The 14,091-nt window shown below is 33.6% G+C and overlaps 2 protein-coding genes across 3 annotated transcripts; both read left to right on the forward strand.

The window, feature by feature from the left end:
* The first annotated feature begins 215 nt into the window (after positions 1-215).
* On the forward strand, positions 216-2,122 carry LOC124939292. Its single transcript, XM_047479778.1, has 3 exons — positions 216-1,106; positions 1,277-1,822; positions 2,006-2,122. Exons 1-3 carry the CDS (start codon positions 216-218, stop codon positions 2,105-2,107), a joined length of 1,539 nt encoding a protein of 512 aa, XP_047335734.1. The 3' UTR covers positions 2,108-2,122.
* Positions 2,123-5,128: 3,006 nt separating this feature from the next.
* Positions 5,129-12,467, forward strand: LOC124938659 (aspartic proteinase-like protein 1). Of its 2 annotated transcripts, none has more exons than XM_047479138.1 (11): positions 5,129-5,277; positions 5,383-5,769; positions 6,764-6,902; positions 9,093-9,334; positions 9,430-9,657; positions 9,889-10,030; positions 10,100-10,176; positions 10,462-10,561; positions 10,666-10,726; positions 10,800-10,871; positions 11,977-12,467. In XM_047479138.1, the coding sequence occupies exons 2-11, from the start codon at positions 5,474-5,476 to the stop codon at positions 12,234-12,236; spliced, it is 1,617 nt and encodes a 538-aa protein (XP_047335094.1). In that variant the 5' UTR covers positions 5,129-5,277; positions 5,383-5,473; the 3' UTR covers positions 12,237-12,467. The 2 variants fall into 2 exon arrangements, with proteins under 2 accessions (XP_047335094.1, XP_047335095.1); XM_047479139.1 differs by having other exon boundaries at positions 11,983-12,467.
* Positions 12,468-14,091: the final 1,624 nt, after the last annotated feature.

Raw genomic sequence — 14,091 nt, forward strand, 5'->3', positions numbered from 1 at the left:
AGAGTGATAAAAATAGAAGATAGTGAGAAAAGGTGACGAGTGTAATCAAGTATCACTCAAATAAAACAAATGGTTTGCCTTGTTTGTAGCAAATAACTTGAGATGCATGTAACTTGTTATCCTTCAACATGATCCTAATAATTCTCAATCCCCTATCACACACTTCTTCCCCACTGGTTGAACTAATGATCAGCTGAAATAATCATATCATTTCCATGGGCTCCTCCAGCTTGCCACACCAACGTCCAACCATTGGCTTCTCCAGCCTCCTTAACTGTGGCACCGGCACCTGGTTCTTCACTCTTCTCCTCCTCGTTTATGCCCTTTACACTTCTCGCCTCCTTCTCTCCGACAACTTCTCGAGCCAATGTCGCCATATCGCCGCCATCTCCAACCTCTCCTACTCCGCCATCAACTCATCTCAACTCATCCCCGATCCAATCCAACAAAAAAACCACACCCGGGCTATGCTCCTACAAAAACCGCAACCGCCTCAACACATAACCAGAGGCACAGAGATCAACCACGTCGTGTTCTGCATCGCGGCGTCCGCGGGCCTTTGGGAGCAACGGAAGGAGTATATAAAACTTTGGTGGAGACCTAACCAAACGAGGGGAGTTGTGTGGCTCGAAAAGGATGTCCCGACCAAGTCCAACGAGCACCTTCCTGAAATTCGTGTCTCCGAGAATACCTCCGATTTCAAGTACACTCATCCGCATGGAAGGAGGGCTGCCATAAGGCTAACGAGGGTTATATCCGAGACCTTAAGGCTAGGACTCAAGGACGTGCGTTGGTTTGTGATGGGGGATGATGATACCGTGTTTGTGATTGACAATTTGATACGGATATTGAATAAGTATGATCACAAACAGTTTTATTATATTGGGAGCCCGTCTGAAAGTCATATACAAGATATTTTCTTTTCGTATGGGATGGCGTTTGGTGGTGGGGGTTTCGCGATAAGCTATCCGTTAGCTAAGGAGATTGAGAAGATGCAGGACCGATGCTTGCATCGGTACCCTGGTCTTTTCGGAAGCGACGATAGGATACAAGCTTGTGTCTCAGAGATCGGCGTGCCTCTTACCAAAGAACCTGGATTTCACCAGGTACATATATGTTTGTTGTGCAAACGATAAAAATTAGAAACCTTAATTTCCTTACAAACATTCTAATGTTATATATGTTTTAGTCTCCAATAAAACACACTATGCAAAATAAAATGCAAGGCACATTGTGTATAATACTAACTATGATCCTATTAAATTGTAACATGCAGTGTGACATGTATGGAAACATTGTAGGCTTTTTAGGAGCACATCCGGTAACTCCATTAGTGACAATGCACCACATCGACTTCATTGATCCGATTTTTCCGAGGATGACTAGAACTCAAGCGTTACACCACCTATTTCAATCGGTTAACCAAGATTCGGCCAGCGTGTTGCAACAATCGATTTGCTATGACTCGAAGAGGCAGTGGTCTATCTCCTTGTCATGGGGATACGTCATTCAAGTCGTGAGGGGAATAATATCTCCTCGAGAGTTAGAAATGCCCATGAGAACATTCATGAATTGGGTTCCGAGAGGAGACTTCTTAACGTATTCATTCAATTCTAGGCCCATCACAAAACACCCGTGCCAAAAGCCTTTCTTGTACTACATGACCTCCTCTATGTATCATCCTTCTCGAAAGCAAGTGGTCGGAGTTTATAAACTCGACCGAAAAGATCCACACCCATTTTGTAAGTGGCGGACTCCATCACCCGAAAGCATTCACACCATCTTGGTCATGAAAAGACCGGATCCCCAAAGGTGGGAAAAGGTAGGTTTGTCTAATTTTATTTTTGAAAATGGTCTGGGTTGAAGACTCGAGTTCATGTGCTTTACCACTAAGTTATTATTCTTCTAAAGTTTACAACAATCTAATTAACATGTGCACATGTTTACATCCTTCTTAAAGTATGTTTTTAACATTATATTGATTCACTTTTACTTATCTTTGTAGTCACCGAGAAGAGATTGTTGTAGGGTCTTACCATCGAATAAGATGGGGCAAATAAACATTTGGGTTGGGAATTGTCGAGAAGGCGAGGTTAGTGAATTGTAGCGATAAGAGATAGTTTATACATGGATCTTGTCTCTTCCATTGTCCATTTGTTGCGAAAATTCGATGGGAACAACGTCATTGCACCTCAAAAGTTTGAAGATCGCGAAATAACAAAGGTAATAGAATGATAAACTTCATTCTTGAAGAGAGTGACTTGCAACATTTACTCCCATTTATCATTTGGTCAAGTGTAAACTTAAAAGAACCTCCCTATTGATTTTATTTTCTTTTTCCTTTGTAGTTGTAATTGCTTATTGGATAAAAAATATTAGTTTCCCTCCACTCCATTTTACCTTATTTGGACACAATATCAAAAATTATTATTTTCCAGATTTTTTAAAAGCTTGATCACACAACCCATTATTTGACCTCAAATGATTATTTTCATAAAAAAATGTACTTGTTTCATAAGAATGTGTGTATGCAGTTAAGGAGGAATATTATAATATACCATTAAAGAGCAAGAATGAATGTCCCATTCATGGCTAATTTCGTATGGTCCTTCTATTATTATTATTAGTTTTGATATACTATTACATTAGAGTTGGCAGCTAGTGAAGCAATATCCCCTGATGTAACAGCAAAATATTTGGTCCCTAATTTACTTTCTTCATTAATCTAGTAAAAGATGAGAGTTAGAAAGTTGTCTAAGTAAAATGAGATGAGTAAGCAAAATAGGTTTAACATGGTTAATTCGATACAGGTAATGCATGCATCCACTAAGACAATGCTACTTGTACCAAGAGAAAAAAAATCAACAAATGAGGAGGGAGATGCTTCATTTTTGTGTATAAGTGTCATTTTATGAGTGGAATACAGATACTGTCTACCGTTTAACTTGATTATCATTGACTTAATAAGGGTTGTCATTCAGTCTTTTCCGTGAGAAACCGAGAAAGAATAATATTGCGTAAAAACGCAAATAAAAGCAAATAAAAGGAAAGAGAATTCAATTAGGTTTGGTATTTGATTACACTCGAGAAAGAGTATCGACGTTAATGTCCCTCGTAATGTCCAAATAATGATCTCTAATTTAAATCTTTGGCCATTTGTGAAGATATTATTTGTCTAAGACTTAGCATGAGCCTAAATGTATCATATTTAAATCCTATCATGTACCTAAATTTGTCACAGTATGTTCATATCATGTGTCTAGATACAAGTGCCTAAAGAAAATGAGGCAATTCAAATGAATACATCGAATGAAACGTACCTGGTCTCGGTAAAGTGTATTAGAGTTTATTAAAAAATTGTCAAAGAAAAATGAAGCTTTAATTAATGATCAAATCAATACAATAAACAATGACTTGATCATGTATTTGTTGGATCACTTACTCTTCCACTTTTGATTTAATATTTATAAGTTTTTTTTTTTACAATTATTAATCAAATTATTTGTAAAAATTTATAATGCAAAGTGGCTGAGACTACTTAAAATGTACATACCACACTTTTATTTTATATATCCTTCCGAATTTTCAATTTTAACACTTAATTTAGAAGAATTTGATTGAAAATTTTCATTCCTAAAACTTAAGAATTATTCGCTTTTTAAATTCAAAAATAATGTGGCCATCCAAATATATTTGAAAATATTTTAATTTTGAGTCAATTCACTCTTTTAAGGAATTAATTTGCGAAGAAATCAAATAAAAAACTTAATAAAAGAAATTAATTTGATGGACATCTAGTGTAGGCTGCAAATGAGTCAAGCTACTCGCGAGCCGTTCGGTCAAAGCTTGACTTGAGTTTGACTTTGACCGAGCTCGAGCCGAGCTCGAGCCGCTCGTTTAAAATTCAAGTCGAGCTCAAGTTCATATAATGCTTGCTCGATGGCTTGTCGAGCTTTTTCGAGCTTGAGTATATAATATATATTTTTTATTTATTTAATATTAAAACTCAATTAATATATTTTTTCCTTTTCTTTCTCTTCAAAGCCCATATGAAGGCCCACAATCATAAATAAAACCCTAATTCCTAACATATCTACGACTCTTCATTTCTTTTATTCTTATCTAACGTAATCTTCTTCATTTAATCGCCTCTTCTTTCATTCTTCCTTCATTTTCTCTTCCATCTTCACCAATTTTTTGCTCACTCTTCACCGTTCTTTTACTCTTCATCTTTTTCCATTCAATCTACACCATTTCTTATTAAATTCAAATAAGAGTTAAGTATGAAATATTAATTAGTAAATAATATAATATAACATCTACAAAATCACATAAAATCACATAAAATTACATAAATAATTTATAAAATTAAAATTCTCAATGAAAATATCCAACGATTATGCGATTTCTTGAGAATTCATTCAGAGACGAACGGTGACAGTTGTTATAGAGCAAGCCGAACGAACCAATGAAACAGTGTCAGAAAAATCTCTACAAATATTATCAATCGAGGTTAATATTATCTTTAACCGATGGTTGATAAGCAACGCCGTAAAATGTCCTGCCAAATAAAAATGGATCATCTACATATATGACCGAAATAGTGAAAAATCTATACAAATTATAGGAAAATACATGTAAGAAGTCCTCCATATGAAAGATCAAATCGAGTAACTTTTTATTGAAAAAAAAATGCAAAATAACTTCAGATTAGATTATTTCGTCATTTGCTGCTAATAAGGGAACGAACACGAACTCGAGAAAAGATCATTAACACAATCAAAGGGTACGAACAACAAACGACCCACCAACGATTGCGAGTATTATTCCGACTAAAAAAATTCGAGACGAAAAAACCGATTTAACTAAATAGAATGTGGGCTAAAACTAATGGAAGCAAAGAAATAAGAATAAATCAATTATCTACTCTAGAGTTTATTCTTTTAAAAGTAAAAAAATAATATATATTTATAAAAGTTAATATGTAAGACCTATTTTAATTTAATAAGAATTATTTTTTTCATAATATATATAGATAAATAAATAAATAAATAAACTGATTAATATATATATAAAAAAAAAGAACAATGATGATGTCTTCACTAATGCATTTAATTTGTCTAAACCATTATTTTCTTCTATCTTCTTCACTTTCCATTATTTTCCCTAGAACCGATCACTCTCTTTCTCTCTCTCTCTCTGCAAAAGAACGTTTATCTTCAAAGTGTTCTCTTTCTTTCAGGGTTCTACTCGATTCCTATCGCTCTTCTCTGTGATGTACGTACTCTTATACTCTCTCATTTCCCCTTCAACTTCAAACTATACGCTTTGTTCATCTTCTACCTTCACACTGTCTCTAAACGATTTCCATTTATGATATAGGGGATCCGTAGATCTCTATCTCTCCAAGCCGGCTTAACATCATCAGATTCCTCTACATTGGGTTTCGGTTCTTTTTTCATTTAAACTCATTATGACTACTCGTTCTCTGGTTTGTCTAGTTGTGGCACTTCTTCTTGAGGAATGTGCCACGGCGGCGATTCTTTCCTCAAGGCTGATTCACAGATTCTCCGACGAAGTTAAAGCACTTAGGGTTTCAAGGGATATGAGTTTGGCTAGCCACTGGCCGTCCAGAAAGAATTTGGATTATTATAGATTTCTTGTTGACAGTGATGTACAGAGGCAAAAATTGAAGCTTGGTCCTCGGTATCAGCTTCTTTTCCCGTCCCAAGGAAGCAATGCTATGAATTTAGGCAATGATTTTGGATGGTGATTTTCTTTTTCCTTCTTTTAATTTGTCCTTATTCAGTATGTTCTTTTTTTGGTTTGTTGCTTGTTCTAATGGTTAAAGTGATGTTTTATATCATATTAAAAGAATTTAATGCTTTATATGGAGTTTATTATTGAATTTGGTTATCTAGTAAATGATACAAATTCGTTTGTGAGTAACTCAATCAAGGCTTCATTGCTTGAATTAGCATATTAGGGTTTCTAATAAGCTCCATTTGTGTATTAGATAAACACTATTAGTTGGTTAGCACTTAGGGTAATTATGTTAGCCTTTTAAATTAATTATCTTGGTAGTTGATTTCCATTAGGATTAGGTTTTTGTTCTATCAATAGGATCATAATCCTTTGATGATATATTATGCTTTGGTTAATGTGAAGAAGTATTATTTAAGTCTCTGACTCTCCATTTCCTTTCAAAATCTACAAACCCAATTCAGTGTTTGTAACCCAAATATAATTGAATGAGAAGATAAATTGATAGTAAAGTTACAGGCGCATAGATGCAAACTCTTATACAAATGTTACGAGCCTAATTGGGTTTGTATAACATACTAAGCAAATTATAATGGCAATAAAGGACTACAACCCTATTTATAGAACTAAAACCTAATCCTAAAGGGGAACTAAGAAGTTACTAATAAATACTAACATATTTATCCTAAACAACTAATAATTTTGATCTAATACTTCTAATAATCGGCAGTGTGATTAGCCCTTCGAAATCATAATCTCTATTTCGTACCAGGCTGATAGGGGTTGATATCCAGGATGTTCAGCTTTAGACTATTTTACTCTATTTATATCCATATAGGTTCCTATTCTTTCAAATGCCCCATTTAGATTCACCATGCTAATGGCTAGAATTCATTTATGTATTTCTGACCAAGCAAACACTTCTCATTTTAAGTGTATTTGTAATCTTCTTGAATTTATTTTACTTTGATTATTATGAACAAATACTTATTTTTCGCAGGTTGTATTACACTTGGGTCAACATAGGGACACCGAGTGTCTCTTATCTTGTTGCGCTTGATACTGGTTCTGATCTGTCGTGGGTACCATGCAACTGTATAGACTGTGCTCCTTTATCAGCCAGTTCTTATAGTAATCTGGTATGCATACTACGCCGGATCATTATCTTGATTTTGAAGTTGTTTTAGTATATAAGCTATTGGAGTAGTTAGTATAGATTGGACGGATTCCATCACAAATGGTAACAATCTTCCCAAAATGGATCCACACCAAGGGTAGCTCAATTGGTAATAATGTTGAACATAACAACTTGAGGTCTCAAGTTCAATTTTCACACTAAAAGCACCTGAAGTGGATGCGTGTGGGGAGTTGCAATGTTGTGCTACCCTTCTCCAAGGAAAAATCCCTTGTCCAAAAGTAGTAAACAAAACAAAATGGTGACTTCTTACTTTCATTGGTTTCTTTACGTCAATCTTACAGAAGTAAACGAAAGGAAGGATTAATTCTTGTTCTTATCAACTGAAACAAAATCCAAGACTATTTTCTGGAAAGAGGAACTTTTATTAAAACTAAAGCGATCGTAGAAATTATTGCAACCAATAAAGCACAGTAGTTCTGCAAATTACAATGAGAACCGGAAAAGGAAAAACTAAACTTTAAGCTAGCCTTCGAGAAGAGCCTTTATTAGTATGCACATGTCATTAGATTAGATAGTGAGCCTATTTGGAAACTAGTATTTTGTTACAATCTTTGTGTTTGATATAATATTTTTATTTTTGAATGGATTAAATTAATTTTTGGATCATGATCCAGATTACAGTGTGATTTTTGTTGTTTCATTTGGTATACAAATCATTTTTTAGCCAAATTTTAGTGTTCTTTTTTGCTCCATGGTATAGAATTGTTTTTTCAATTTGGTCAGATTATTTTTTAGACCCATGTTACTTTGACAAACATATCAAATATAAATTTTCCTTATCTTGGTGAAGGTTTCATAATTACTAAGATCTATATCAAGTTTTAGTGTTATGGGTCTTTCATGTGAAGCAATGAAATCCGTGCATTTGTGGGCCAAAATCACTATGCATGCATTGTATAATAGCAAGTTTGAGATCCTATTTATTCCCAGTTCATTATAATTACTTAATGGATTGAAAAACAACTTGTAGTATATGGTGACTGCATCTAAGAAGAATGGATATATGGACACTTTTTTTTTTCTGTAAAATATTTTGCTGCCAGAGTTGTATTTTTTTTCTTCACATTTTATATTTGAGATTTCCACTCAAGACTTTTCTAAGAGTTTCTAGAAGTTACATGCAGTCAGCAGCAGGAAAGATTATCAATGGGAACCTTTTTGTAGCTTTTTTACACTTCAGGAAATATGCCATATTTGGCAATAATTGAGAATCACTTGGAAGTGGAGTTGGATCACTGCTTTATTTTGAATTTGAGTAATGAATATTCTAATGATGTTTTTACTACGTTGGAGGTTTTTTTGAATTGAAATTGATTTAGGTATCAAAACAAATAGGTCTTTTGTGTTGATTCCATAGTCTTCTGGGTGGTTTTGACATAGGACTTAATCAAAGACTACCATATAGGAATTGAGTGACTGTGAAGATATTTACACAAAAACACCACTTGCGACAACTTGGTTCTCATTACCAAGTGAAATGGGTAACTTGGAAAATTTATAAGCATCTTTTTTTTAAGTGAGATTCTCTTCGTGTTTACTGTGGGAAAACCAAACCATTGATAAGTCATTACATCATTTGTCACAAGTTAATCAAAATAATTGAGAACAGAAAAATCATCGAAAGAGGGAAGGAGAGTCCCAAGAGAAAAAACAACTCAAAGTTCCAAATCGAAAGAGCTGACGTCAACTTGAAACTCAACTCTCATAGTGGATTCATCACGTCCATCATTGGACCTTGCACTTTGCCTGTCGTGTTCACGCCGCAAGAATTTGTGCGCATCTTTTTTGAGCTTGGATTTTTTCCCCTCGTTTCCTAACCATATCTTCAGTAATTTTTTGCTTTTTTACGGCTGATCTCACCCTCATCAGTAATTCCTCCATGGGTCATAATCAAGGATCTCATCATCAGATGTTTTCTTTCCCAGTGCATTGGTTTCACTCACTCGTCTGTGATGCATCGACCGTGATGGGGTCAAGGCTAACGTCAGCATTATCGCCATGATCCTCCACCCAAATTTCTAAGCATCTTAAAAAAACTTCGTGCTGTTAAATCTAGTAACCTAGTTTAGCACTTAATTTCCAATTATTGATTGGCAGGTGCTCCCTGGTGTTTGGGGCATTTATTGTGCAGGATAAGGATCTAAACGAGTATAATCCAACTGGATCAAGCACCAGCAAGCAACTCAATTGTAGTCACCAGATATGTGAACTTGTTTCAGATTGCAAAAGTCCGAAGCAATCTTGCCCTTATACAGTTAACTACAACTCTCAAGACACATCTAGCTCAGGATTTTTAGTTGAGGATATACTGCATCTTGTTTCTGGAGTAGAAGATTCAAGCAACGTCTCTGTGAAGGCTCCTGTTATCATAGGGTCTGACCACTGATCCATTCTTGAATATTATTCTTCTCATTAAAATTAAGCTTGGAATTAACTAAATGTTCTAATGCTATGTAAGTACTTGTCAGTTGTGGAATAAAACAAAGTGGCAGTTACTTGGATGGAATTGCTCCTGATGGACTTCTCGGTCTTGGTCTAGGAAATATTTCAGTTCCAAGTTTTCTGTCTAGATCAGGAATGGTGCACAACTCTTTCTCTCTTTGTTTTAATGCTGATGATTCAGGAACAATCTTCTTTGGGGACCAGGGATCATCTTCCCAGCAGACTACTAGTTTCCTGCCATTGGATGAAAAATAGTATGTATTGAACTTACTTGTGTAATGTTGTCTTAGGTTTGATTACCACTATGAACACTTTCATTGAAGTGAGGGTCATGATGGTGGGAAGCTATGCTAGTCTCTTACATAGAAAATACCTTGGTCTAAACAAAAAACTTTTAGGACTAATCTACAATTTTTTTCCATAACACAAAACATGCATTTATAAGTTGTCAACTATGTACTGATTTTGTGTCCAATTTGAACCAGTTTAACAACCTACATTGTTGGGGTTGAGGGTTGTTGTATTGGACGTTCTTGTCTTGTCCAGACAAACTTTAAAGCACTAGTTGACACCGGAACATCATTTACATTTCTTCCAACAGAAATATATGAGAAAGTGGCGAAAGAGGTAAGATTTGGTTATTGTTGCGAGTTTTACCGACACTAGCAAATCTCACATACTAGTATGGGTTAACAGTTTGACGGACAGATAAATGCAAGACCAACAACAAGCTTTGAAGGAAAGGTACCTTGGAAGTATTGCTACAAATCTAGGTAATTATACTTGACACAATGTTACCCCAGCTGGAAATACCTTTTTTTGTGTCTGATATCTCATCATCTAGACTATTAGAAACAAAAATTAGTCGTGCACAATTTCAGAAATCTATCCAGAAACAGAAAGTGTTTGAAAATAAATTATATTTTGAAAGGAAAATTCTTTAAAACTTGCATAAAACACGAAGATAGTGTTGTGCACATGAATGAGAATAACCAATTCAGATGTAAAAATAAATAAAATCATGTTATGCTAATATGGGTATTGTTTTGTTTCAACAGTTCTCAAGAAATGCCCAAGATTCCTTCCATGTCATTCAAGTTTGCCTCAAATAGCAGCTTCACAATCCATAATTCAGTTTTTCTAATATATGAGAATGAGGTCAGCAACCAATTTAGTTATTTTTCATTGCATCTTATTCTTGTAGGTTACCATAAACCTATGTTCTACCTAAAGTTGTACTAATTTGTCATTTTCCTATGCAGGATTTGGTTGGTTTCTGTTTAGCTTTACAGCCTGTAGAGCAGGATATAGCGATTATTGGACGTAAGTGTTTATCTTTTCTTAATATCCTAACTGTTTCATGGTTCTTTATACTTTATGTTTACCTCCCCTGCAGAGAACTTCTTGACTGGTTATCGGTTAGTGTTTGATCAAGAGAATATGAAGCTGGGATGGTCTCATTCTGATTGTAAGTCCATTAGATTGTGCTCCTTGTTTTTGTCCAAGTTCTAATGCATATTGAACCTATTTGTTTTCACATTTTATGATCTAGATTATGATCCAAAAAAAATCTTCATTTGTTATATTCGCCCAAAATCACAAGGATCTAGAAAATAATTTAGATCATGATCCAAAAAATAATTTGGATAACCCAAAATATAATCCAAATGAAGCCAAAAATCACACAATAATTTGTATCATGATCCAGAAAATAATATGAAACAAAAAATCATACTATAAGTTTGATCATAATCTAGAAAAAAATTATAGATTATAAAAGAAATAAACTTGTACCAAATGAAAAAAAAAAGACTTTCAATTTTAAATTTATCGATTTTATAATGAGATCATGGTGAAAAAATAACAATTTCTTAATAGGCTCATTGTATTGTCATTGTCTGTGTTGCACGGACACTTCAATTATTTTTTTTTGGAGTATCGGATACGAAACGGTATCGGATACGGCAAACACGTATCATTGACTTTTCATTAATCTTGATTATCTTTTGAGATATAGTCCACATCATATGCTTGTTTAACCCAATCAGCGATTTAAATGGAATTGAATTAAACCAATTCAATCACACAAAAAATATCTAACAAACATATTATAATTGCCTACTAAAATATAGAAGTATTTATGCACATCCTGATCTGTGTGGTCCTAAATGATCCACACCGTTATAACTAAACATGATGGTTGTTTGAAAAGCTTCTCTTATCTAATATAATATATAGAGCATATTTGTTATCATATTGTTATCAATATCTATAATCATAACTTTTATACCAAATGAAACCAAAAATCAAATTATAATCTAGATCATGTTATAGAAGTATCCTGTTAAGTTTGTCAAAAATCACAAGATTCAAGAAACAAATCTAGATGATGATCTAGCAATTATTTTCAATTTTAACTTTGGCTAGTGATTTTGATTCTGCGAAGGGGGATTGTGACAATCACCATTTTCAAATAGTTTCTATCGGAAACGAGGAGTTTTAACTCAATCAGTGATATTTTACGCCTATGAGTAAACTTATTGCAATATGTACTGTATATTTTTGGTTATTAGGTAAAGGTCTTGATGGGGATGATGATAAGAGCATGCCCCTAACTCCAAAAGGCGGAATCTCTATCCCATTGCCTACAACTGAGCAACAAAGCGCTCCCGGAGGGCATGCAGTTGCTCCGGCTGTAGCTGGAAGGACCCCAAAAAAGTCGTCATCTGGATCAAGCAGTTATCAACAACAACAAACATTCTTCTCATGGTTTTCAATGATGTTTCTGCTGCTTTGGTCTAATTTTTTGGGTACAAACACTGTCTTTTCTTAGAAACAAACTTTGCAAGTCTCTACCCTTTACGGGTATGTATGTTGTATATTCCCCAATCTCACCCCGGTCTGCTGAGTTTTTGTGTCATAATCGGACCATTTGTAAGCATAAAAACAGAATTAGACTCTCTTTATGTATGTGTTGTATGCTCATTTTGATAAGCTTTTTAAGATTAGGCAAACACTTGAATTTGCAGTGATAAATTATTACTTTCTTACTGTTTCATCTACAGCAGCAGTTGTGTTTTCAAAGTTTTATATTATCTTCGTTGGTTTATCATCTTCTTCCTTCTAACTCAAAAGGGCTTGAAGAAATAATGTCATCTTTGTTGGTTAGGGTCTATTTGTTATTTATGTAAATAATATTTTGATTATGTTAAAAAAAAATAATGAAGCTAAAAATCATGATTTAATTTGTATTATGATTTGAAAATTAATGTTTTTATACAATAAATTTTGTAATAGGAACTAACACTATTAGGGTTGCAAATGAGTAAAACTGTTTGTGAGTTACTCGGTTAAAGCTCGACTTGAGTTTGACTTTAATATTTGAGTCGAACTAGTTGTTGGATGACTTTTTCAGTTTTTTTGAGTCAGATAATAAATAATATATTTTTTAATTATTTGTTTTAATATTAAATTTTTTTTCTTCACAACCAATCTTGTAGGTAAATAGCCGAGTCGAGTTCAAACTCAAATTTATAAACTCGTTCGAACTCGAATTGAGCTAATAAATATTTAATCGAGCTGACTTGAACTCTACTTACTCATTTACTCCCTAGCACTACCCACAACATAAAAATGGGTTTGAAAGTCTATAATAAATGTTCCAAGTTTATAAGAATACTAGGAAAATTTCTGTGCGATGCACACGGATAAGGATAAAAATAAAATAAATTAAAAAAATTATAATAATATTTATTCAATGTTCAAAATTATTAAAATAAAAAATATAAACCTCTCATTTCACATTTTATTCACTTCGATAAAACAACTTATTTTCTCAATGTTTCATCACATATTTTTTTCGAATGAATATCTCATTTCGTGACTTTACACTTTCACTTTGTCAATCAAATATTTGATTCATATTTTTTAATAATTAGCATCGTGACCTCACACTTCGGTCAATTAAATATTTGATTCATATTTCTTTAACCACATTCAAATGATATCTGTCTATTATCCCTCGACAAACCACATCTCAATCACATTTGGTTAAAAGTTGTACTTGTTTTGTTAGGTTGCAAGTTCGAAACCTACAAATAACATTTTAAAATTTATTTTTAACCGTTTTAAGTTTAGGGGCGGGTCAACCCACAATCCGACCCAAATATCCATTTACTATCACATAAATATCCAAATTAACCACAACTCTCGACCCGGCAATCCGGACACTTTAAAAATTAAGCATCATTATATATATAGATTAGTTAGTTAAAAATTTGAACTTTTATTGTTAAAATGTCTCGCGTTCATCAAATTTGGTGTTGAATCTTAAATATAAAGTGTTGTTAGCCTAGTTGGTTAAAGGGTTGTACTTGTTTTGTTAGGTTGCAAGTTCGAAACCTACAAATAACATTTTTAAATTTATTTTTAACCGTTTTAAGTTTAGGGGCGGGTCAACTCACAATCCGACCCAAGTATCCATTTACTCTCACATAAATATCCAAATTAACCACAGCTCTCGACCCGGCAATCCGAACACTTTAAAAATTAAACATCATTATATATATATATAAATTAGCTAGTATGGAAGGAACTATATATTTTTTTTTTATATTGGACTACATTTTATATTTTGAATACTTGTTATTAACTATTATTTATATGTTATTTTTGTTAAAATAATAAAT

The sequence above is a fragment of the Impatiens glandulifera genome, chromosome 5 (genome assembly GCF_907164915.1).
Source record: "Impatiens glandulifera chromosome 5, dImpGla2.1, whole genome shotgun sequence".
Classification (NCBI taxonomy): domain Eukaryota; kingdom Viridiplantae; phylum Streptophyta; class Magnoliopsida; order Ericales; family Balsaminaceae; genus Impatiens; species Impatiens glandulifera.